The 26,307-nt window shown below is 44.5% G+C and overlaps 1 protein-coding gene across 2 annotated transcripts in view; it reads right to left on the minus strand.

Annotated features, from left to right (window-relative positions):
• Positions 1 to 26,307, minus strand: part of CLMP (CXADR like membrane protein) — a 114,657-nt gene that overhangs the window by 4,577 nt on the left and 83,773 nt on the right. For both annotated transcript variants that reach the window (XM_015100968.4, XM_015100967.4), the window contains 5 exons: positions 13,041 to 13,242; positions 11,285 to 11,452; positions 7,938 to 8,060; positions 7,081 to 7,222; positions 58 to 6,492 (listed from right to left, as the gene is read on the minus strand). In XM_015100968.4, coding sequence (XP_014956454.2) covers positions 6,192 to 6,492; positions 7,081 to 7,222; positions 7,938 to 8,060; positions 11,285 to 11,452; positions 13,041 to 13,242 — 936 coding nt within the window. In that variant the 3' untranslated portion in view covers positions 58 to 6,191. The remainder of the gene's footprint in view (positions 1 to 57; positions 6,493 to 7,080; positions 7,223 to 7,937; positions 8,061 to 11,284; positions 11,453 to 13,040; positions 13,243 to 26,307) is intronic.

Raw genomic sequence — 26,307 nt, forward strand, 5'->3', positions numbered from 1 at the left:
CACTCGGGCCTCCCTCTCCCGGCCGCAGCCCGCCCCGCCTCTCGATGACGCACTCACCGCAGCGTTCTGGAACTTTCATTCTCGCCCCCGCTCTCCGAATGGCCCCGGGGAAAAGGAGGGTGGGGCCGACGGAGCCCGCGCGCGGGAGTCCTCAGTCACCCTTGGCGAAGGGCTGCGGTGGGGAGGAAGGGCGCGTCTGCCGCTGCGCATGCGTCCCCAGAAAGCTCAGGCGGGAGGGACGGAAGGAGAGGGAGGAAGCGGGGCGGGCCAATCTGGAACCAGCCAATAACAGTAGCGCGACCCGCAATCCCGCTCATGCGGAACCCCGGCAGCTAGAGCGCAGGGCCTGCGGGGAGGGGTCCGGCCGCGGGAGCCGGGGAGAGAAGACGGAAGTGGAGCGAGGACAAAATGGCGGCTAAGGTTGCGCCCCTCCCCCACCATTCTCTTGCCCGACTCCCACCCTGGCCTTATAGGTGATTTTCTAAGACCTCCCGGAGGCCACACAACCACATAGCCAGCGCGGCACTTGTCTAGAGCTGATCCAGAGCGGCGGAGTCGGACGTTCCTACCCCAGGGCGCTGGGAGGGTAACTTGCCCAGTGGCACCCAGATCTAGGGATGGAAGGAGCCGGTCAGCCGCCGTGGCGAAAGGGAGGTTGGGGTTCTCGCCTCTGCGCAGGGTGCGACAGGTTAGCCGGACAGGCCCCTAGCACCTCATTTCATGGAAGCTGGAGGCTGGCTGACCCTCACGCAGAGATTGAGCGGGCGGGTTCGAGTGGGGATGCTGTGTCTGGACCCTCAGCGAACTAGATGGCCAAACTCTGTTTTTGGAGCGCTGATGCCTCCGCCGACCCTAGTCTCCCGCCGAAAATAGATGGGGCTTTTTGGCTTGGCCCCTCCTCCACCCGCCCGGGTCCCCGCACTTTTCAGTTTTGTGTTTTTAAAGAAAAACTAGGAAGTTCTTCGGAGAAGGCAGTGGCAACCCACTCCAGTATTCTTGCCTGGAAAATCCCATGGGTGGAGGAGCCTGGTAGGCTGCAGTCCCATGGGGTCGCTAAGAGTCGGACACGACTGAGCGACTTCACTTTCACGTTTCACTTTAATGCATTGGAGAAGGAAATGGCAACTCACTCCAGTGTACTTGCCGGGAGAATCCCAGGGACGGGGGAGCCTGGTGGGCTACAGTCTCTGGGGTCGCACGGAGTCGGACACAACTGAATCGACTTAGCAGCAGCAGCAGGGAGTTCTTTCCTTGTAAATGATCCAGGCGTTGGGAACCTGGCTTCCGGTAGCCCGGTGTCCTTGTATTTAGACTTCCTGAGCCTCCTGTTCTCAGTAATGTGAGGTAATATATTTCCTGCCTTGACTTTAGTCAAAAACTAACCGAGCGACCTGGCAGAGAGGCGTTGAAAATGTTACTGAACGAATGGAGTGCATAAAACAGGGTACCTAGAATTTCAAATTGTGGTGCTTGGCGTGGTGTTTGGGGCCTTGTTGCGCCTTTCTCACCACGTTGAATGATTTCCAGTGTGCTCTTTCAAACAGACTGTACTGTTTAGTAGATGAGTGGACACAAATAGGTGAAAGGGTTTTTTAATACTACCTAGCAGAACTTTCAGTGGTGTGGCTGGAATTAGAAACGTCTCCAGACTTAGAGAGAGGCTGACAGAAAGGGGTTACCTTTCCCTTGTCAAAGCCAGTAAAGCCTAGAGACAGAGTCGAATATTGGATCAAAGGATTTTCTTTCTGTATTTGCCTTCTGGAGGGAAATGTGGGCTTGAGTCCATGGAGATACACACCTAATTTCTCGCCATTTTTCAAGGAGCTCGTTTTATACGATGCTTTCATGGGGTACAATGTGCTTTCGTTTGTTATTTCATTATCATCAAGACAGTTCTCTGAGACATAGCATTCATGCCTGTGTTAGGAGAGAAATGAGGTTCAGAGAGATTATTTGTGGGACGTTAAACAGCTAGCTGAGCTAAAGTAGAGCCTAGCTCTTAATTCCAGATTCTTTGGTGTTTTTAGATTAGTTATTTCCTTCCTGTAAGCTCATGTAACTCGAACTGCAAAAAGCGAAAGATGTGTGCTGAGGCAGGCTTTTTTCAATTTTCTTTGTCATCTGCAGACTTCCTCTCCCCACCCAACTTATCAAGTACAATGTGAATCACACCCTACCCTACGTTTTGCAGGTTTTTAAACTTAGCTCTGAACTACTTAAAATATATAAAGCAGTGGAAAATAAAACGAAGGCTCAAATACGCGGGTTTGGGGAATTGCACCTAATAGCAGTGATTGCAGAAAGCTGAGCAGATAAGCTCTCCCCATGGTCTCTGGTCATTTTCAAAACATGTTCTAGGATTCAAAGACTCTTCTTTTTAACTAGAATGAGTCAGAGTTTATGTATTTAAACTTCAGATTATGATACATGCCCTGTTTCCACCTCTTTTAAATGCACAAGGTTTCAAGGGCTACAGTACTGGAGTCTGAACCCTAGGGCTTCTGGCTGGGGAAGAGGGTCATGATTTACATTTTTTGAGTGCCTGTCACAGGCCAAGCATTATTCTAAGGGCTTTGCATATAGTACTGCATTTAATCTGGTAGCTTTTTTTCCCCAGATTTATTTGAACCCCTTAGTGTGTACTTTTTTATTGGTACTTCACCTTGGCATAAAATATTGCTTAATAAATATTTGTTATTTTGATTAAGTCCTTAAGAGCAGAAACTGTCATGAACTTTGTCATCACTTTGTATGTCCAGGACTACTTAGTATCTTGCCTTGTGAGAAAAAAGTGCTTGATATATTTGTGACTAAAATCAATAAATAATACATCATATGCAGTCTGAGTTCTTTTCTTCACTTGGCAGCAAGCTAATAAATAAATTTCCAGTGCAGGTTATATGAACTTCAGCCTCTCCTATAGTGTCACCTTCACTTATTTATTTTTAAATTGCTGACACAGATGCATCTGTAATAAATATTTGGTTTTTGTGATCAAACAGTCCCATTGACAAGGCAACTTGAAGTTAAAATTGAAATATAAACAGCTTAACACCAGAAATCAAGCAAAATTATGTCTTTTTGCAATGGCAGTTTTGAAATTCATTTTATACAGTGTAACAAGAAAGGCATCACTTCATTATTTTACAATTTTAAGTTTAGTGTATATATATTTCATTGAAATGGCTATTCTCTAAACATCCAGATCATTCCATCTGTATCTTCTTTCTACAAGTACCTTTTCTTCTACCATCTATTTTATCCTTTTTTGTTTTATATTAAAGAATCAAATGTATTTGACTTGCAAGTTTAATGGAATATGGTTTGACACCAGCAATGATTCAAACTTTATTTTAAACCCAGAGCCTGTCATATCTGAACCCAAAAGCCTAACTGAAAGAGAAGCAAGCATACCATCACTATTAAGACTTCAGTATCTCATCTCAGAATCTTCAATTCCTAGAATTTCTGATTTCAGGTAATAATTTGTGGCATTTCTGTAGATCTCCAGTGTGAATAGATTTTCAAAATATGAATATTCAACTGGTATTTTAGTCTTCTAATAACCTGTTTAAACCTTTTCATGCAAAGAGGACTGACTCCTGCCTGCAGAGGCATAGGCAGGAAACCTTAGGTTCAAAGGTAATAAATAATGATAAGAGCAAATTGCTAGTGATGGCACTGCTGCAGCTGCCACAGAATACTCAGTTTGGCTCAGATACTCCTGGAATGCGAATTCTCTGAATTACACAGCAGAATTGATATGTCGCCTAGACACCACACGACCAGAAGAATAAGTTGGTGGAGTAAATAAGAAATCTATATCTTACAAGGAGGCAGGGTTAGTATAAGAAGCATTCCAAATACGCTAACCCTCTTAAACTAATGGCAGACATTCTTTGCTTCCTCAGTGTCTCAGTTCCCAACTTTTTTTTGGCGGAGCTGTGCTGCTTGTGGGCTCTTAGTTCCCTGACCAGGGATTGAACCAGCACCCTTGTCAGTGAAAGCATAGAGCCCTAACCACTAGACTTCAGGGAATTCCCCCCAACTTCTTTTTTAGAGGAAGACAAAACTCAAAATGAAACTTTTAGACAAGGGTAAAACCTGCTTCTTAAAGGACTTTAGAAATGCATTTATAGTATGTGATAATTAGAGGTAAAAATGAAAACAAAAATGGGACAAAATCCTAGGTCAACTTTTCCCCTTTAAGCACCTGATTCCCATTTCAGAAACAGGGCTTTCATCAGGACTTTCTTGATGGTCCAGTGGTTAAGACTCCTTGCTCACTATGCAGGGGGGTACAGATTTGATCCCTGGTTGGGGAACTTAGATTCCCAAAACAAACAGGGATTTCATCACCACATTTAGCTCTACTTTTCCTTTCTCATAGCCTGCTGCCTTTTTAACAATGTTTAATTAATTAATTAATTAATTATTTTTGGCTGCCCCACTCACCTATCAGGACTGTAGTTCCCTGACCAGTGACTGAAACTGCACCCTTGGCAGTGAAAGCAAAGAGTCCTAACCACTGCCCTGCCAGGGACTTCTTGGCCTTTTAATAATAATAAACATTTTGCTCTACCAATGGTGACCTGTTGACATTTGCTTTAGAGTTTGAAGGGCTATTTCAGGTTTGGCATTCTTGCCAAAGAATGAATTGTAGGATGAATTTGACTAGCAGAGTAGTCAAAACTATTAAAAAAGCAAGTTATTGTATGGGAGACTGCTTTCTTTTTATTTCACAGACCCCACCTTTCTTCTCCCATGAGTCAGCTCTTGTGAGAGCTATCCTGGTGAATCATTTCCTCAAATCTTTCCAAGATGCCGACAATATTTAACAGGCAGTAACCCAGATCCCCCTGCCACCCACTAGTTATCCTCACCATCTCTTCCCTAAATGTTCATTTCCTCTCCTTCCAGCCTAGAGCTAGGCTTCCTTACAGGCTAAACTGGGAAAGTACTGAATTTCTGTCTGTCTCAGCCTCTCAGGAGGGAATGGTATGATGTCCATGCAGTGCCACCAGGAAATGTTGGCAATCCCTGATCTCTGATAATTTAAGGCCTAGAATCAATACAAGTCCCATGTTCACATCCTCCTGAAAGGAAAGAAGTGGAGGAAACTCCCAAGTTTGATGCAGTACTGAACTTCTGATGTCACTCCTTGACTAAGAAAACTGATTTAATCTCCCTTTCTGGTCTAGTCAGTTTTGAAATTCTGATTTCATATGTTCACAGAAAGAAGAGACTGGAATGGTTTGTTGGGTGATCTTCCAGCATCCTGAAAAGACCTTTTCTCTCAAAGACTTCCTTCTAAGGAGATTGTTAAATGTTAAAACACCTAGTTTTCTTGCTCCACAGATACCCAACAGAAAATCCTTAGAGACATCCACTTTGAGGGAAAATCCACAATTATTCCAGCATATATTTCTGATATTTGTCAGTGGCCCTCTGAACATCAAAATGGAAAGTTATTCACAGTCCCTCATTACACATTTTGAACTCCTTTTTTATTTCTTTTATGGTTCAATATAAGTAGGAAGATTGATAGTGGATTATTGGTGTTCAACCGGTAAGTCGTGGAAAAATTCAATCATTCTCCATCTCCCACTATTTCAACTCCTCTTGAAATTAATACCCAAACTTTGTGGTAAATGAAGTCAAGTCAGGACAGAAGAGACGTGTTTCGTTTTTTGGAGTTTCTCATGGTGCAGATAGGTATAATATAAGGCTGTAGGTTCTGCTTGACTCTGAACAGTCATAATAATCCAGTAGGTTTGCAGAAATGCATAGAAAATTTATGAATAACACCTCGTTTCTTGACAATGGTGAGTCAACGCGTTGATACAAAACTGCAAGTGAGAAGTTCTAAGTGTGTTCACTTCCCCTTTCCCCAACTCTTTCACCATGGCTCCTGGTCCCCAAACACCCAGATTTGGGCCCCCATTTCGCCCCCCAACTCTGGTCTAAAGGCACAGTGAGGTGCCTTTTTGGAGATGATCAGCTTACATCCTTTTCCTCGTTTGGTGTCATGTTAGAAAAGTGTTCCTTTGAATCTGTTCGGTGCAGTGGTTGCTGCTACTTAAATGACCCCTCGTTGGGCTCGAGGCGGGTCTAGTGGCTGGTGACTGAGCGTCGATGACCGGAAGAATCCTGATGCCTGGGAAAAGCCAGCGAGTCAAGTCCACTCTAACTCAGACAGTTTGGAAGGCTCTGCTCTGGCTGGGGATCGTGCTGGGGGTGTTTTCTGCTTTGGTCAGGGTAGCATGGGAAGCTTTCTTTGGTTCAGAACCTCGGGCCTCGGGCCCCACCGGGCCGTAGGCGTGGGCGCCCAGCCCTGGCCGGCGCGCCGCCTCGGTGCATGGGGTCCGCTGGCTGCGGGAGCCGCTGTTGGCGGTGGAGCGCGTGGAGGAGGAGCCGGAGCGAGAGCTTCGAGAGCCCGAGGAAGAGGAGCTGGGCTTCACCAGGCGGGCTTTCGGGGCTTCCGCATCTTCTCTGAGAGGGAAAAACACCGAAGATAGATTTTAGGATTACAGGATTGTGAAAGCTTCCGCTCTGGCTGTGGCTTTCGGAGGCTGACCCATCCATCAACTCCTCAAGTTGGAAACCTTGAGTTACCACTTAGGGAAATACGGACTCCCCCTGCGTCCTGAGCCCTCGCGTGGGCGCAGGCGGATGTGCATCCCCAAGATCAACCCTGTGACTGCGGCGCAAAGTTGCGGGGGACCGGGCACTCCCCACCGGGTGTCCACACAGCACTCCCCTCGACTTGGAGTCGGTCTGTGGAAACTCTTTATTTAAAGGCCCATGGATGGGCTAGGCCCATTCATTTTAGGGCTTTTATAAGTGGAAGGTAATCAGAAGTAGTGTAAAGTTTATTAAGTCTCTGATGCAGATAGTTTCACAAGACAGTCAAGGTCAACCGTCCTTCTGCCCCTGGGCTGCAAGTCCTTACCTACTAGAATAATCCTTGTAACAGATTCAAGGTTATGAGTAAATGGGACAGTTTTGTTGGCTGGTCATTATGGAGCTGGCCCTAGAAAGGTAGCCTAGGTGAGGAAGGGGATTCTGTGGGAGGTTTACCGAATTTCATTTGGTCTCTCTTCTTCCTCATATCTCTTTTTGTCTTTCCTTCGGATCAACAGCCACACCAAGAGGAAAATCAGCAGGGCTCCGGCCACCATACCTGTCACTGCTCCTGCAATCATGCCCACGCTCTGTACATCTGTTTTCTCAGAAACAAAGCAAAACCAAACATAAGCATGCAATACATAGATTTAAAGTACATAAAGCTCTGGATGCGTATTTCCAGATCTTCATATCTGTCTCCCTGAGTTCCCCATTTATCCTCTCTGGGTGTGTATGACTGTCCCTCCTGATATCGATGGGGAGCAGGAGAGCAACCCTAAAATATGGCTTGTTGACATTAGGATTATTTGGGGCTGATTAAGTTTTTAAATATTTGTTATTATTTGGCTGTGCCGGATCTTAGTTGCAGCATGCAGAATCTATTAAATAGTTCCCTGACCAGGGATGGAACCTGTGCCCCCTGCATTGGGAGCACAGAGTCTTAGCCACTGGGTCTCTAGGGAAGTCCCTAAGCTGATTATTTTTGAGCAACAGCAGATACCAGAGAAGCTCTGAAAACAGTAGAAGTTACTCTCTGTAAGGGAAATTTGCATTTATAAAGGAAACCTCTATTTGGTTCCCTCCTGGATAAAATAAATTTCTTTAGGGGGCCATAAAATTCACACATACTTGTAAATTTAGAGTGAGCTGCAACTGTTGAATAGTCCTTGGCAACTACTGAATTTATTTCAGTGATAACCATGTCCTTCTGGAGATGAAGCTTTAGACCATACTCTTACCTGCGATTAAAAATGTTTTACACTGAACCGGCAGTGCGGGGACAAAACCACATCAACACTTTGGGTACTTACACTGTACGGTCACTCGCACCACACAGCTTTCCTTCCCAGCCTCATTGCCCGCTGTACACTGGTAGAGCCCAGAGGAGGACATGGTGAGATTCTGCAGCAGGACACGTCCAGGGCGGTTGTAGTCTACACAAGCAGAAAGATGACCGTGATCCCCCAGTGACAGGTTTATATTTATTGCTTACTTTATTGTGTCACTGACCTAAGATCCTATGATACAGTTTGCTAAGGATGAGGTGATAGAATTGATCCAGAATGTGGGAAGAAGCGGAGAAGGCAATGGCACCCCACTCCAGTACTCTTGCCTGGAAAATCCCATGGATGGAGGAGCCTGGTAGGCTGTAGTCCATGGGGTCGCTAAGAGTCGGACATGACTAAGAAACTTCCCTTTCACTTTTCACTTTTATGCCTTAGAGAAGGAAATGGCAACCCACTCCAGTTTTCTTGCCTGGAAAATCTCAGGGACAGGGGAGCCTGGTGGGCTTCCGTCTATGGGGTCGCACAGAGTTGGACATGACTGAAGCGACTTAGCAGTAGCAGTAGCAGTGGGAAGAAAGGTGGTGAACATTCTTTTAAACTGCAGTGCACCCTCAAAAGTCACAAAAGATTCTGAACATTTAAGAGATACTAAACACAATAATTTTCCACAGTTTATTGTGATCCATACAGTCAAAAGCTTTGGCATAGTCAAGAAAGCAGAAATAGATGTTTTTCTGGAACTCTCTTGCTTTTCCATGATCCAGCGGATGTTGGCAATTTGATCTCTGGTTCATCTGCCTTTTCTAAATCCAGCTTGAACATCTGGAAGTTCATTCACATATTGCTAAAGCCTGGCTTGGAAAATTTTGAGCATTATTTTACTAGCGTGTGAGATGAGTGCAATTGTTCAGTAGTTTGAGCATTCTTTGACATTGCCTTTCTTTGGGATTGGGATGAAAACTGACCTTTTCCAGTCCTGTGACCACTGCTGAGTTTTCCAAATTTGCTGGCATATTGAGTGCAGCACTTTCACAGCATCATCTTTCAGGATTTGAAACAGCTCAACTGGAATTCCATCACCTCCACTAGCTTTGTTCATAGTGATGCTTTCTAAGGCCTACTTGACTTCACATTCCAGGATTCTGGCTCTAGGTGAGTGATCACACCATCGTGATTATCTGGGTCGTGAAGATCTTTTTTGTACAGTTCTTCTGTGTATTCTTGCCACCTGTTCTTAATATCTTCTGCTTCTGTTAGGTCCATACCATTTCTGTCCTTTATCGAGCCCATCTTTGCATGAAATGTTCCCTTGCTATCTCTAATTTTCTTGAAGAGATCTCTAGTCTTTCCTATTCTGTTGTCTTCCTCTATTTCTTTGCATCGATCACTGAGGAAGGCTTTCTTATCTCTCCTTGCTATTCTTTGGAACTCTGCATTCAAATGGGAATATCTTTCCTTTTCTCCTTTGCCTTTCACTTCTCTTCTTTTCACAGCTATTTGTAAGGCCTCCTCAAACAGCCATTTTGCGTTTTTGCATTTCTTTTCCATGAGGATAGTCTTGATCCCTGTTTCCTGTACAATGTCACAAACCTCCCTCCAAGTTCATCAGGCACTGTGTCTATCAGATCTAGTCCCTTAAATCTATTTCTCACTTCCAGAGTAAAATCATAAGGGATTTGATTTACGTCATACCTGAATGTTCTAGTGGTTTTCCCTACTTTCTTCAATTTAAGTCTGAATTTAGCAATAAGGAGTTCATGATCTGAGCCACAGTCTTGTTTTTGCTGGTCTTGCTTTTGCTGACTGTATAGAGCTTCTCCATCTTTGGCTGCAAAGAATACAATCAATCTGATTTTGGTGTTGACCGTCTGGTGATGTCCATGTGTAGAGTCTTCTCTTATATTGTTGGAAGAGGGTGTTTGCTATGACCAGTGCGTTCTCTTGGCAAAACTCTATTAGCCTTTGCCCTGCTTCATTCCATACTCCAAGGCCAAATTTGCCTGTTACTCCAGGTGTTTCTTGACTTCCTACTTTTGCATTCCAGTCCCCTATAATGAAAAGGACATCTGTTTTGGGTGTTGTAGGAAAATTCTGAAAGAGATGGAAATACCAGACCATCTGACCTGCCTCTTGAGAAACCTATATGCAGGTCAGGAAGCAACAGTTAGAACTGGACATGGAACAACAGACTGGTTCCAAGTAGGAAAAGGAGTATGTCAAGGTTGTATATTGTCACCCTGCTTATTTAAATTATATGCAGAGTACATCATGAGAAACACTGGGCTGGAAGAAGCACAAGCTGGAATCAAGATTGCTGGGAGAAATATCAATAACCTCAAATATGCAGATGACACCACGCTTATGGCAGAAAGTGAAGAGGAACTAAAAAGCCTCTTGATGAAAGTGAAAGAGGATAGTGAAAAAGCTGGCTTAAAGCTCAACATTCAGAAAACTAAGATCATGGCATCTGGTCCCATCACTTCATGGGAAATAGATGGGGAAACAGTGGAAATAGTGTCAGACTTTATTTTTGGGGGCTCCAAAATCACTGCAGATGGTGACTGCAGTTATGAAATTAAAAGATGCTTACTCCTTGGAAGAAAACTTATGACCAACCTAGATAGCATATTCAAAAGCAGAGACATTACTTTGCCAACAAAGGTCCATCTAGTCAAGGCTATGGTTTTTCCAGTGGTCATGTATGGATGTGAGAGTTGGACTGTGAAGAAAGCTGAGCGCCGAAGAATGGATGCTTTTGAACTGTGGTGTTGGAGAAGACTCTTGAGAGTCCCTTGGACTGCAAGGAGGTCCAGTCAGTCCATCCTAAAGGAGATCAATCCTGGGTGTTCATTGGAAGGACTGATGCTGAAGCTGAGACTCCAGTACTTTGGCCACCTCATGCGAAGAGTTGACTCACTGGAAAAGACCCTGATCCTGGGAGGGATTGGAGATAGGAGGAGAAGGGGATGACAGGATGAGATGGCTGATGGCATCACTGACTCAATGGACGTGAGTTTGAGTAAGCTCCGGGAGTTGGAGATGGACAGGGAGACCTGGTGTGCTGCGATTCATGGGGTCTCAAAGTGTCGGACACGACTGAGTGACTGAACTGAACTGAACTGAAACACAATAATTAGAATAGGTTTATAGAGTACACTTATTCCTAATCTCCTTACCACTTTTATTTTTGCCATTTAGGGAAAGAAAAGACATATTTTTCTGTTCCCAGTTAGGTGTGAAAAATAGAAACAGTGAGGTTCAGTAGTGTATTCAAGATCTTTGTGAGGTGTTCACAAAACCAGATTCAGAATTCACTGAGAGAGGACTGACTGTCCTGTTGTCTCCGTGGACCAGTAAAAAAGATGACTTACCAATCTTAGATTTGGGAGGTAGACGTTCATCCTCTCCCGCCTTCTCCTGGACTCGCTGCCAGGAATACACAATGGGCTCTGTGCCAGAGGATGACTCACACTGCAAAGTCAGGTCACTTCCTTCTGTCAGCTCACCTTCCAATTCACACTTGGGCTTTGATGGTCTCACTAGCAAAAAAGAAAAAGAAGTCAAAGATCCCCTGACACCGGTGAACAATATCCTGTTGACTTGTTTTTCCTCATATGGTCAACTTTTGAGTGTGGATTTAATATTCCTTTGCTACCTCGCCATGCTTTACATCTCACTCCCCAAAATATACCCACTTCCATCCCCTGCACACATACCCAATTCCAGCTGTTTCCAATGATGCTGATGTAATTTAGAGAGGTTGCCTCAGGAACTCCCTCATCACTTCTCAAAGAAAAAAATGTTTTGGTCTTTTTTCCTAATTCCTGGGGCCCTACTTGGACTCGGTGGGACTCACTGAGGGCCCAGGAATCTGTATTCTTTGGGGGAGGGGGGCCATGCTGCCAGGCTTGTGGGATCTTAGTTTCCTGACCAGGATTGAACCTGTGCCCCCTGAAGTGGATGCTCAGAGTCCTAACCACTGGACCAATGGAGAATTCCCCAAAACCTTTTATATTTGGAAATTTTAGAAAAGTTGAGTGTGATTTTCCTTTATTTTTAAAAATATTTATATATTTGGCTGTACCGGATCTTAGTTGTGGCACATAGGATTTAGTTCCCTGACCAGGCATCAAAGTCAGGCCCCTGCAATGGGAGCAAGAAGTCTTAACCACTGGACCACCAGGAAAGTGCCAAGGTGATTTGATTAACACTGAAACAGGGACAAAAGTTCATGAGCTTGGAAGCAATTAAGAAGAAGTTAGGAACTCTTGCTGTGTCACAAAACAAAGAAATGGATTTGAATCAGATCTGAGAGATTTGTTTCACCATGAGGATACTACTTAAAACTTGAGAGGACATTTAACTTTTGTAATGAGCTACCTCAATGGCTCAGCGGATAAAGAATCTCCCTGCAACACAGGAGACACAGGAGATGTAGGTTTAATTCCTGGGTCAGGAAGATCCTCTGGAGGAGGAAATGGCAACCCACTCCAGTATTCTTGCCTGAAAAATCCCAAGGACAGAGGAGCCTGGTGGGTTACAGTGCGTGGGGTCACAAAGAATCAGGTACAACTGAATGACTAAGCATAGCACAATGAGCTACTATGGAAAATTGATTCTCTTCTTTCATTATGGGTCAAATACAAAACATACATGCTTTTCCCCAGGGGACTGGACTAGGTGATGTCTGTACAATATGATATATTGGGGGCTTCCCTGGTGGCTCAGTGGTAAAGAATCCTCCTAACAATGCAAGAGCATGGCTTCACCTGATCCAGGAAGATCCCACATGCCTCGGATCAACAGGCCATGTGCCACAACTACTGAGCCTGTGCTCTAGAACCCAGGAGCTGCAAGTACTGAAGCCCTCGCGCCCTAGAGTCCGTGCTCTACAGCAAAAGAAGCTGCTGCAACGAGAAGGCCACATACCGACACTAGAGAGTAGCCCATATTCGCTGCAACTGTAGAAAAACCCACAGAGCAACGAAGACCCAGCACAGCCAAAACTAAACAAAGAAAATTATTTTAAAAAAGTATGAAGTATTGAAGATGTTTTGTACTGCTGTGATACATTTGCCTGTCCCTTATTAATAAGATATAGGTACTTACTGGGGCACTCTGTCTTACCTAAAACTTTTAAGATGACGTAGCTCCACACATAGCGCCCTGAGTTCTTCACCTTGCAGGTGTACCGGCCCTCATCACTGGGCTTCAGAGGCTCAATCTGCAGGGAGGCATCTCCTGCCAGGAAATTGGAAGCGAAGGCCACTCGGCCCCTCTGTTCCTCAGTCAAGTTATTGTAGACGTGATGGCTGGAGTAAGTAATCACCTGTGGGACAGACAGAGGCAGGGTCACACTGTGTGGCTCTCAGCCTCCCCTCCTGCTGCAGGCAAGATGAGGCAAGGAAGTGGAGCAGAGCAGTCAAGCCTGGGGCTGACTGCAGGAGACCTGTGCTCTGGACAGAATTAAATACACTGTGTTTGTCTAGGCCTTCCTTCTCCTGAGAATAACAGCCCCTCATATTTGTGTAGCCTTTTAACTATAAAGTAGTAATTGTTCCATTAAATGCTCAGAACCTTTCCATTTTAGAGGTAAGGAATTTTATTTTTAAAATTTCATATGTATTTTTTCTATTGAAGTATAGTTCATTTACAATATCATGTTAGTTTCAGGTAGTACATCAGTGATTTTATATAAATTTAATATATAGATTTATATAATATATATTCAGTGATATTATATATATAATAATATATATATTTTATATATAAGTGTCCATTCTGAAGGAGATCAGCCCTGGGATTTCTTTGGAAGGAATGATGCTAAAGCTGAAACTCCAGTACTTTGGCCACCTCATGTGAAGAGTTGACTGATTGGAAAAGACTCTGATGCTGGGAAGGATTGGGGGCGGGAGAAGGGGACGACAGAGGATGAGATGGCTGGATGGCATCACGGACTCGATGAACTTGAGTCTGAGTGAACTCCAGGAGATGGTGATGGACACGGAAGCCTGGCGTGCTGCAATTCATGGGGTCGCAAAGAGTTGGACACGACTGAGCGACTGAACTGAACTGAACTGAACTGTGTGTGTGTGTTCAGTCGCTTCAGTCATGTTGGACTCTGTGTGACGCTATGGACTGTAGCCCTCCAGGCTCCTCTGTCCATGGGGATTCTCCAGGCAAGAGTACTGGAGTGGGTTGACATGCCCTGCTCCAGGGGGTCTTCCCGACCCAGGGATCAAACCCAGGTCTCTTATGTCTCCTGCGTCGGCAGGCAGGTTTTTTACCACTAGCACCACCTGGGAAGCCCATATTTTATATATATATAAAATATATATTTATATAACTTAATAAATATATATAATGTGGGCTTATATATAATACATATTATATACTTATATATATATAAAATCTCCTTCAGATTTCCCTATAGGTTATTACAAAATACTGAGTATAGTTCCCTGTGCAGTAAGGGATTTTAAATTTGAATTACAGACTCTAGTTCTCACAGTTGAGGCCAGGAAAGAAGAAAATGCACAGAATGGTCTCCAGAGTTGACTCTGAGGGAAAAGGAGAGCCCGGAAGCTAGGGAGGGGAGGAGTCTTCCCTCCCCCCCCTCCCCCCGCATACCTTTCCTCCTCACTTTGCATTTCCTACCACTTGCACGTGATCTGGTCAAGGTTCAGATACTCCTTGCGCCAAGTGCTTTTATGTCTAGTTTATTTCTCACACAGTATTTCCAAGCAAGCGTTATCTGTCCCCATTTCACAGGCAGGTAGCAGAACCAGGGTTTGAACGTGGCCATCTGAAGCCATCCTGTTCACTGTTCTGGTTACCACGGTTACCTCTCCTTTCCCCACCCGCATCATTTATTTCACTACTCATAAACTGCTCTTCCACCCGCATTCATTTCACTGCTCATAAACTGCTCTTCCAGAAAGTTTGGAAATGAGGGAGAAAATGTGAAACAATAAGATGTGTTTTGCCTTTATGAAAGTTCAGGGTCCAGCTGAAGTTAAGGAATAAAAGTTAATGTTACAATCCAGGTCTGATACTGAGGGAATCATCGGTGACTTTCCTTCTTTTTGACTTCACTGTGGATTAGCATACAAGAGTAAGCTAGGTGAGAAGAAACTGTGTCTTTTCCTTCCATAAAATACACATGGGCTTCATGTCATTGTTTTCACTGCTAGGGAGACCAAAGTTGAGATTTCCCCAACAGAAAAAAATAATCATGATTTTTCTTGAATTTTCATCTGCCCTCATCATGATCTGTACGAGGGCTTCCCTTGTAGCTCGGTCAGTAAAGAGTCTGCCTGCAATTCAGGAGACCTGGGTTGAATTCCTGGGTCGGGAAGATTTCCCCTGGAGAAGGAAATGGCAACCACCTGCAGTGTTCTTGCCTGGAGAATCCCATGGACAGAGGAGCCTGGCAGGCTACAGTCCGTGGGCTCACAAGAGTCCGGCACGACTGAGCGAAGAAGCACACAGCATCATGACCTGTAGTCCTTAAAACTTTTCCTGGTTCTGTTATCCATCACCTCCTGGCTTGTTTTTTTGCTGTTTTGTTTTTTTTTAGCCCAAGCTGTGCAGCATTTGGGATCTTAGGCCTCTAACCAGGGATCAAACCCATGCCCCTTGCATTGACAGCACAAAGTCTTAACCACTGTACTACCAGGGAAGTCCCCATCACCTCCTACTAATCACAAAAACCATGCTGATCTTGTCTTCCAAGACTGATAACTTCAGTTATGCCCTTGCTGCCACTTAGCAATCATATTCCTAAACGTACTTGATTTAAACATCAGCGAACATTTATTGAATGACTGCTCCCCACCAGGTCAGGGGGAGGCTATTCAGATGAAGTAAAACTCTCTTCTGATCTTCAAGAAATTTATAATCTAGTGGGATTAACAAAGAGAGAAGTATACACATAGAAAAAGGAATGACTAACTTGAAATAGTATCAAGAGAGAATGTTCCCAGAAAAGTCAGTGGCATTTGAGTTAGGCTTTGAAAGATGAGTAGGCCAAGTAAGAGATGAGAGAGGCAGGGCAAAGATTGCCAGAGGGAGCATTCCAGACACATGGAACAGCACTAAAAAAAAAAAAAAAAAGGCAAGCACATGGGAGTCCCCTAAGCACATTTTTGGCTTCAGCTGTTCCAAACTGTTTCACTCTAATCCCTGAACCCTGTTGTTAATCACGTGACTCTCTGCAGCTCAGGAAATGCCTTCCTGAAAAGACCAGGAGCCATCCAATAAAATGGCCATAAATTCTCTCACCATTTTATTAGAACGTTTCAGCATCATCCATTTTGCCCTTACCACATCTCTGAAAAAAAAGTGTTTTCTCCTTTCTCTGTATGTTCTTTTTCTTCACCAAATATTTACTGAGTGCCCACATCGGGTACTTTGCCAGGCTCTGAAAACAATCATGAATAAGACATAGTTCCTACCCCAAAGGCCTCACAGTCTTTTGAGGGACAAAATGCTGGAGAATCAAATAAGAGAAAATTTAGGTAATAGGTAATATGACTTAAAATGTTTTCAGTATTTGATTCTGTCCCCTCACTTCAACCAATACAACTATTGTGATCATTCTGACATCCTTATCTCTATCGCTAACACATTTTTTTTCAATATGTATCTTTATTTATTTGGTTGTACCAGGTCTTAGTTGCGGCATGTGAACACTCAGCTGTGGCACGTGGGATCCAGTTCCCTGATTAGGGATCGAACCTGGGCCCCCTATATTGGGGGTGTGGAGCCTTAGCCACTGGACCACAGGGAAGTCCAGACACCAGCACATTTTTGAGCTCCATTTTTATACTTCCAGCTGTCTGGCCACCGTAGATGTCTGTCCTCTCCAAACTACCCTACATAATAATGTATCAATAAGCTTTTTGTTGTTGCTTAGTCACTCAGTCATGTCCACCTCTTTGCAGCCCCCTGGACTATAGCCCAAAAGGCTCTTCTGTCCATGGGGATTCTCTGGGCAAGAATACTGGAGTGGGATGCCATTCTCTCCTCCAGGGGATCTTCCCCACCTCTCCTGCTTGGCAGGCAGATTCTTTACCGCTGAGCCCCCTAGGAAGCCCCAGATAAACCCTATTCATTATTTTAAACCCCAAGTTAATGTTAAGGTTCCCTATGAAACCTTCCCTGATATGACACAAGCTTAGAATGGTCTCTGCTGTCATCCATAGCATGTATTGGCACCATTTTTACATAAGGAAAAATTGTGAAAGTCAAGATGTTGGGCAGACAGTTTGCTGGATCCCCTTTCTGAATTCTGAGCATTGTCTGGGAGATCCTTCAGGCCATTCTTTTATTTACTTAATTTAAAAATAAGTATTGTTTATTTAGTTTTGTCTGTGCTGGGCCTTTGTTGGTATGTGGGCTTTAACTCTAGTTGTGGATAGTGAGGGCTGCCCTCTAGTTACTTCTCATTGCGAATGCCTTCTCTTGATGCAGAGCCTGGCCTGTAGGGTGCTTAGCCTTCAGTAGCTGTGGCTCTCGGGCTCTAGAGCACAGGCTCAGTAGTTGTGGCACACGGGCTTAGTTGCTCCTCAGCATGTGGGATCTTTCCAGCCCAGGGGTCAAACCCATTGGCAGGTGGATTCTTTACCACTGAGCCACCAGGGAAGCCTCATACTGATTTTATGTATGTCTGTTGTCCAGTTTGGCAACCCTGTAATCTTTTATTTAATAAACACTAATTGAAACATACTCTACACTTGACACTATTCTAGAGATAACAATACAAAGAAATGAGTTTTATAATTTGGGGACCAGGACATGCCACCTCCAAACACATCACTTTGCATATGCATAAGGATTAAGGGCACTTGAGTTCCTGAAATCCTTTATTTGCCTAAAAGCAGAGCCTCCCCAAAGAATCTGAGTGTTCCTAAGTCCTCTTTCCCAGGGCAACTCCAATCTTCCCTTCTGGGAGAGCAGAGGTGGACATCTCACTCAGGCTGTGCCACAAACCAGCATATCTCCCATCTGTTCTTCTAAGTGTCCATTTGCTCTTCCATAAGTGCCCTTTCTACTCCTCCCTTCCCCTACTAAATTAGGTAAATATACAGAGCCCTAGTTCTAACCGCCTCTTTGAGTTACTCATCACTGGGTATGCCCAGGTGTTATTTACACAATACTGTTTGCTGTTTTCTTGTGAACCTGCCTTTTTTCAATCTAACTGACAGTGCCCCACCCTGAACACTTAGGTGAGTAGAGGGAAAAAGATAATTTTTCCTGCCCTAGTTTCCCCTGGTGCCTCAGCAGTAAAGAATTTGCCCACAATGTGGGAGATGCTGGTTCAATCCCTGGGTGGGGAAAATCCCCTGGAGAAGGAAATGGCAACCCACTCCAGTATTCTTGCCTGGAGAATCCCATGAACAGAGGAGCCTGGCGGGTTACAGTCCTTGAGGTCGCAAAAGAGTCAATCACACCTTAGCGACTAAACAACAACAACAGTTTTAAAGGACAACTTTTTCTTTCTTTTTTTTTTAAAAGGTAAAATCATGATGCTCATATACAAAGAGAATAAACACATATCAAAAAGTTTAACTCAGGGGAGGGAGATGGGAGGGGGGTGCATGTTTGGGAACACATGTAAGAATTAAAGATTTTAAAATTAAAAAAAAAAAGTTTAATTCATTCACTTATGATGGAACCAGAAAGCTGTCACCAACAAGTTCAAAGGAGAATTGGGCTAAAGAGATTTACATACTCCTTTGGACAAAATTCATTTGCATCTCTATAAACAGGAACCATCTGCATCCTACGGATAGGAAACTTGACATCACTATCAGCATTCCACAAGGTAATTTCTATTTCTACAGGAGTTAATACACGAGGAAAATTAGACCCTAATTCATCTCCAGAAAACTTGGACTCTAAGCATAAAGCTGACGTTCAGGAGACACTTCCCTATGGTGTATTACAGGGAAGGGGCAGGTTTTCAGGCTCAGGCCGGGAGAAATTCACTTCAGTATGACAGTAAAGGGAATTAGATCCCCTGAAGGCTGTTTCCTGTTTCAGTGCATTCCCTGTCCTCCTAGGCTGCCTCCCTTAGGGTGTGGTCTGCAGGTTCAACGTGCTGAGTCTCTACATTAGAGAACCTGAAAGGTTACTGAGAACAGCACGTGGGACTGTCTCCTTCTTGTTGGAATGAGGGTGGCGGGGGAATTGGGACAGCTTCATTAGGACAGCACCATCCAGCTTATCCCTAAGGCTGAGGCGAACTCTGCAAAGACTTTTTAAAGCAAACTGGGAGAATTCCCTGGCAGTCCAGAGGTTAAGACTCCAAGTTTCCACAGCAGAAGACATGGGTTTGATTCCTGCTTGGGGAACTAAGATCTTGCAAGCCAAGCAGCACAGCCAAAAAAACATAAAGCAAGTTGGCAAGCATGGTCAGTTAGAGAATTTTTAGGAGAGTGAAGAGAGGGTATGAGGAAGAGGAGTTGTCATCCATGGGTAAGGCTGGGCCTGTGACTAAAGACTCAGTGAGTCACTGGTGAACTCAGGGTGACCGCAGACCTGGAGGAGGCCCTGGAGCTCTGGGGCAGGGAACCTGCCTACAGGAGAGCTAATTCTCATTCTCACTCCAGTAGAGGCTTTCTCCCCACCCTGGCTTGAAAACTTCCACCCCCACCCCACAACTTAGCCCCTAGCGAGGGGTCTCCAGAACACTGTCTTCAAGCTGAGGAACATTTTGGAAAGTACAGAAACTGCATGATTTCCATCAAAGGTCCGGTATTTACTCCCAGGCAGAGGTTTTATCTTGAATGCCTACATTCTTTTCCAAAGAACCTGCAAGCCATGGGGGAGGGGCAAAGGGCTTTAACTCTGGGAAGCTTGGGTTCACATCTGAACTCTGAAATTCATTCATCTCGGGCAAAGCCTTCACTGTTGAAAGTCTGAAAGGTTTAGAATCCAAGTTTTCTAGAGACAGTTCAGTTCAGTTCAGTCACTCAGTCGTGTCCGACTCTTTGCGACCCCATGAATCTCAGCACGCCAGGCCTCCCTGTTCATCACCATCTCCCGGAGTTCACTCAGACTCACGTCCATCGAGTCTGTGATGCCATCCAGCCATCTCATCCTCGGTTGTCCCTTCTCCTCCTGCCCCCAATCCCTCCCAGCATCAGAATTTTTTCCAATGAGTCAACTCTTCGCATGAGGTGGCCAAAGTACTGGAGTTTCAGCTTTAGCATCAACCTTTCAAAGAAATCCCAGGGTTGATCTCCTTCAGAATGGACTGGTTGGATCTCCTTGCAGTCCAAGGGACCCTCAAGAGTCTTCTCCAACACCACAGTACAAACGCATCCATTCTTCGGCGCTCAGCCTTCTTCACAGTCCAACTCTCACATCCATACTTGACCATAGGAAAAACCAGAGCCTTGACTAGACGGATCTTAGTCGGCAAAGTAATGTCTCTGCTTTTGAACATGCTATCTAGGTTAGTCATAACTTTTCTTCCAAGGAGTAATCGTCTTTTAATTTCATGGCTGTAGTCACCATCTGCAGTGATTCTGGAGCCCCCCAAAAATAAAGTCTGATACCGTTTCCACTGTTTGCCATCTATTTCCCATGAAGTGATAGGACCAGATGCCATGATCTTTGTTTTCTGAATGTTGAGCTTTAGGCCAACTTTTTCACTATCCTCTTTCACTTTCAAGAGGCTTTTTAGTTCCTCTTCACTTTCTGCCATAAGGGTGGTGTCATCTGCATATCTGAGGTTATTGATATTTCTCCCGGCAATCTTGATTCCAGCTTGTGTTGCTTCCAGTCCAGTGTTTCTCATGATGTACTCTGCATATAAGTTAAATAAGCAGGGTGACAATATACAGCCTTGACGTACTCCTTTTCCTATTTGGAACCAGTCTGTTGTTCCGTGTCCAGTTCTAACTGTTGCTTCCTGACCTGCATACAGATTTCTCAAGGGGCAGGTCAGGTGGTCTGGTATTCACATCTCTTTCAGAATTTTCCACAGTTTATTGTGATCAACACAGTCAAAGGCTTTGCCATAGTCAAGAAAGCAGAAATAGATGTTTTCTGGAACTCTCTTGCTTTTCCATGATCCAGCGGATGTTGGCAATTTGATCTCTGTTTCATCTGCCTTTTCTAAAACCAGCTTGAACATCAGGGAGTTCACGGTTCACATATTGCTGAAGCCTGGCTTGGAGAATTTTGAGCATTACTTTACTAGCATGTGAGATGAGTGCAGTTGTGCAGTAGTTTGAGCATTCTTTGGCATTGCCTTTCTTGGGGATTGGAATGAAAACTGACCTTTTCCAGTCCTGTGGCCACTGCTGAGTTTTCCAAATTTGCTGGCATATTGAGTGCAGCACTTTCACAGCATCATCTTTCAGGATTTGAAACAGCTCAATTGGAATTCCATCCCCTCCACTAACTTTGTTCGTAGTGATGCTTTCTAAGGCCCACTTGACTTCACATTCCAGGATGTCTGGCTCTAGATGAGTGATCACACCATCGTGATTATCTGGGTCGTGAAGATCTTTTTTGTACAGTTCTTCTGTGTATTCTTGCCACCTCTTCTTAATATCTTCTGCTTCTGTTAGGTCCATACCATTTCTGTCCTTCATCGAGCCCATCTTTGCATGAAATGTTCCCTTGCTATCTCTAATTTTCTTAAAGAGATCTCTAGTCTTTCCCATTCTGTTATTTTCCTCTATTTCTTTGCATTGATCGCTGAGGAAGGCTTTCTTATCCTTCTTGCTATTCTTTGGAACTCTGCATTCAGATGCTTATATCTTTCCTTTTCTCCTTTGCTTTTCGCCTCTCTTCTTTTCACAGCTATTTGTAAGGCCTCCCCAGACAGCCATTTTGCTTTTTTGCATTTCTTTTCCATGGGGATGGTCTTGATCCCTGTCTCCTGCACAATGTCACGAACCTCTGTCCATAGTTCATCAGGCACTCTATCTATCAGATCTAGGCCCTTAAATCTATTTCTCACTTCCACTGTATAATCATAAAGGATTTGATTTAGGTCATACCTGAATGGTCTAGTGGTTTTCCCTACTTTCCTCAATTTAAGTCTGAATTTGGTAATAAGGAGTTCATGGTCTGAGCCACAGTCAGCTCCTGGTCTTGTTTTTGTTGACTGTATAGAGCTTCTCCATCTTTGGCTGCATAGAATATAATCAGTCTGATTTCAGTGTTGATCATCTGGTGATGTCCATGTGTACAGTCTTCTCATTTGTTGTTGGAAGAGGGTGTTTGCTATGACCAGTGCATTTTCTTGGCAAAACTCTATTAGTCTTTGCCCTGCTTCATTCCACATTCCAAGGCCAAATTTGCCTGTTACTTCAGGTGTTTCTTGACTTCCTACTTTTGCATTCCAGTCCCCTATAATGAAAAGGACATCTTTTGGGGGTGTTAGTTCTAAAAGGTCTTGTAGGTCTTCATAAAACCGTTCAACTTCAGCGTTACTGGTTGGGGCATAGACTTGGATAACTGTGATATTGAATGGTTTGCCTTGGAGACGAACAGAGATCATTCTGTCATTTTTGAGATTGCATCCAAGTAGTGCATTTCGGACTCTTTTGTTGACCATGATGGCTACTCCATTTCTTCTGAGGGATTCCTGCCCTCAGTAGTAGATATAATGGTCATCTGAGTTAAATTCACCCATTCCAGTCCATTTTAGTGCGCTGATACCTAGAATGTCGACATTCACCCTTGCCATCTCTTGTCTGACCACTTCCAATTTGCCTTGATTCATGGACCTGACATTCCAGGTCCTATGCAGTCAGAGAGGTCTAATTTTCTTCACGCATTGAAAGAACTATTGTAACAATCCTTACCTTACCGACCTCCCAGGCTTATAACAAGATTTAAATTTAAAGGACAGCTTTTGAGCAAGGGCAGAGTTCCTTCTGATGATGATCGTTTAGATTTATAGCACAAATTGGGCTTCCCTGGTGGCTCAGATGGTAAAGAATCTACCTGCAATGCAGGAGACACAGGTTCAATCCCTGGGTTGGGAAGATCCCCTGGAGAAGGAAATGGCAACCCACTCCAGTATTCTTGCCTGGGAAACCCCACGGACAGAGGGGCCTGGTGGGCTACAGTCCATGGTGTTGCAAGAGTTGGATACAACTCAGCGACTAACCCCACCAGTGGTTAAGAATCTGCCTGCAAATGCAAGGGACATGGGTTCAATCCCCAGTCCGGGAAGATTCCACAGGTCTGGGAGCAACTAAGCCTGTGTGCCACAACTACTCAGCCTGGGCTCTAGAGTCCAAGTACTGCAACTGCTGAAGCCTGTGCACCCAGAGGCTATGGTCCACAACAAAGAAGCCACCGCAGTGAAAGGCCCATGCATCACAACAAAGAGCAACTCCCGATCACCTCAACTAGAGAAAGCCTGCATGCAGCCATGAAGACCCAGCGTAAGTAAAAGTTTAAAAAGAAAAAAAAATCTGATTCCTTATGATCCATTACTGAGTCCTAATTTTGAAAAACACTATACCAGGGACAGTGATGGAGAGAGCTGGCTGGGAAGTCAGTAGTCTTCTGTACTCAAAAGGGAGCTCCTCCACTTGCTGTGTGCCTTGGTTCAGCTAATGAACTTGGCTAATCCCCAAGGTTCTCAGCTGTCACACAGGGACAAGCTACTTCACAGGATTTTGGGGGGAATGAGATAGGAAGCCCTCACGATCATTTTTATCAGATGGATTCTGGGTTCTAGGAAGCCCCTAAGGTTTCCAAGTTTTTCAGCCCATGCGTTCTATTCATTTGTATAGGGAAGCTCCCCTGGCTAAAAACCTCCACTGGCTCCCTCACCTGGTCTGTTTCAAGCTGTGGTCCACAGCTTGACTCTGTGAATGTGGCCTCTAAGGCCAGTGCCGCCTGGACCACATCTCAGCTTTGGCCCCTGCCCTCGGATCTCTGAATAGCCTAATCCCCAAACTCGAGTCCTGTGCTTCTGAACAGTTGTCCTCTGATGTGTCTTTGTCTTGGATCATAAAGTTTTCTCCTGAAATGCCTTTCATTTTCATGTAAACAGATCAAGCATGAGGGTCAACTTCTGTGTATATGGGCTTTTCTGGTGTATTGCTTTTCCCTCCCTTTCCTCTAGTTCCTGTCATATATATGGCTTCCCCAGTGGCTCAGCAGTAAAGAATCCACCTGCAGTGCAGGAGCCACAGGAGACTCGGGTTCGATCCCTGGGTCAGGAAGATCCCCTGGAGGAGAGTATGGCAACCCACTCCAGTATTCTTGCCTGGAAAATTTCATGGACTGAGGAGCCTAGTGGGCTACAGTCCATAGGGTCACAAAGAGTTGGACATGACTGAAGCGACTGAGCACAAATATATATTTGACCACACCCTGCAACATATGGGATCTTCCACAACTGGGGCTTGAACCCATGCCCCCTGCAGTGGGAACATTGATTCTTAACCACTGGACTACTGGGGAAGTTCCTGTCCTAATATTAAATGAAGAAAGAAGAGATAACTACAGGTAAATATTTAACATCTTTGGAAAGCCAAGTGTATACAACTTCAAAATAATCTTAATATAATTAAATGACCCTTATTTCATAAGAGAATTTCAAAACACTTTTGACAGGGTTGGGGTTCAGCTACAGCCTTGCAATTTGGCTTTTTTTTCCCTCCCCAGTCATACCTTGAATATCAGATGCTTGTGTGCCTCTCTGTTTTATTTTGTTCTTAATTCTAAGAAATGTAATGCTGAGACTAAGCCAAGGGTCAATAGGAGTGTGATGGGGGAACAGTGAATATAAATCTAACTCTTCTGCAAACAGATTAAATATATGAATTACAGCTGTTGTGGGACTGTGTCTCATGACATTCCTGGTGTCCTGCTCCGGATGTGTTTTTAGGGAGACGAGGCAGGACAATTCGTTAGGACTCAGATGGAACAGATGAATCAGCTCAACCTTCTGGCAGTTGCTCTGCTGCACCAGGTCCTACGTAGCAGTTGTGAAATGCCCTGAAGGAGATGGATGTAAGTCCCTCTCTCTGTATTTTACATCAAGATTTTTCTTGCTCAAAGCCAAAGAGAAAGGGGAAAGGGTGAAAGAGTGGCCAAGATAGTTGGCATGGAAAATTGAGCATCTCTGTCCTAATTTTTCCATTTGAAAAATACAGGGGAAAAGTGTGTGTTGTGAGTTCCTGACTCTTCTTCTGAGCACTCTTACTTTGGAAATTCAACTAAGTTTCCATCCTAGAACCAGGAGGAATGCTCCAGAATCCTAGTGACTCTACTGTCTAGGATGAAATTCAAATATTCCTGAGGCTGCCTACCCACCCTTAAATGTTTCCTGCATATGTGAGGGTCCTAGATAAGAGGGATGCAACATTTCTGCTCAGATTAAAGCGCAAAGCTAACCTTGGGATCTCGGTCATTGGCTAGCCTATTTTAAGCACCTCATCCAGGTCTTCCCTGGCAGTTCCGTGGTTAGGACTTTGAGCTTCCACTCAGTGGGCACAGGTTTGATCCCTCGTTGGGGAACTAAGATCCCATAAGCTGAGAGGCGTGATGGAAAGAAAAGAAAAACAAGCAACACGTCTGTTCCAACCCTTCCTGTATATTCTTTCTCAGTTCCCCTCACTCTCACTCCCAATACCCTGGCAATTAACCAGCTCAGGAAGCTTCACCCATTGCTTGGCATCCCAGCCACCCATGACTGTACTTTAAGCCCTTATTGTATAGTTGGAAACTATTCAACTACTCTTGATTCTTCTACTTGAGTCCTCTTTAAATCAGTGTGCCGCACAGAGTGCCAGAGAGCTTGCTCTAAGACGCAAAGATGCCCTTTTCACTCTGAAAATCCTTCAAGAACACCATGACATTATAAGAATTCTCAGCTCCCTGGTATGGTAGACAAGACCTTTCATTTTCTGGTCCTGCAACCCCACAAGCTGAAACTTGCACTCTACTTGGATCAGCCGCTTAGAAGTTCCAGAATGGGCCCGCCTGTGTCTTTGCTCTTGTGATTTCCTGAGGGCAGTGCCTTCTATAAACATGCAAATCAACTGTGCCTTCTTACCAGAAGCACACCTCGACCTCTCCCCAAGGACTCTCAGCCAGCGGCTCCTCCTCTGCTCTCCTTTAGAACATCCTGCTTATCTCAGTCTCGATATGTATCTCTTCAAGTAGCTCCTTCATGAGAGAGTGTGTGTGTATATTGGAAATCCAATATTTATTAAATTTAACTAAATCGATTTTTATAAACTATTGATTTATTTATGTGGCTGCTTCAGGTTCTTAGTTTCAGCATGCAGAATTTCTTTAGTTGTGGCACTGGGGATCTTTAGTTGCAGCATGTGGGATTTAGTTCCCTGACTAGGAATGGAACCCGGGACCCCTGCCTTGGGAGGGCAGAGTCTTAGCCACT

This window comes from Ovis aries, chromosome 15, assembly GCF_016772045.2.
Source record: "Ovis aries strain OAR_USU_Benz2616 breed Rambouillet chromosome 15, ARS-UI_Ramb_v3.0, whole genome shotgun sequence".
Classification (NCBI taxonomy): domain Eukaryota; kingdom Metazoa; phylum Chordata; class Mammalia; order Artiodactyla; family Bovidae; genus Ovis; species Ovis aries.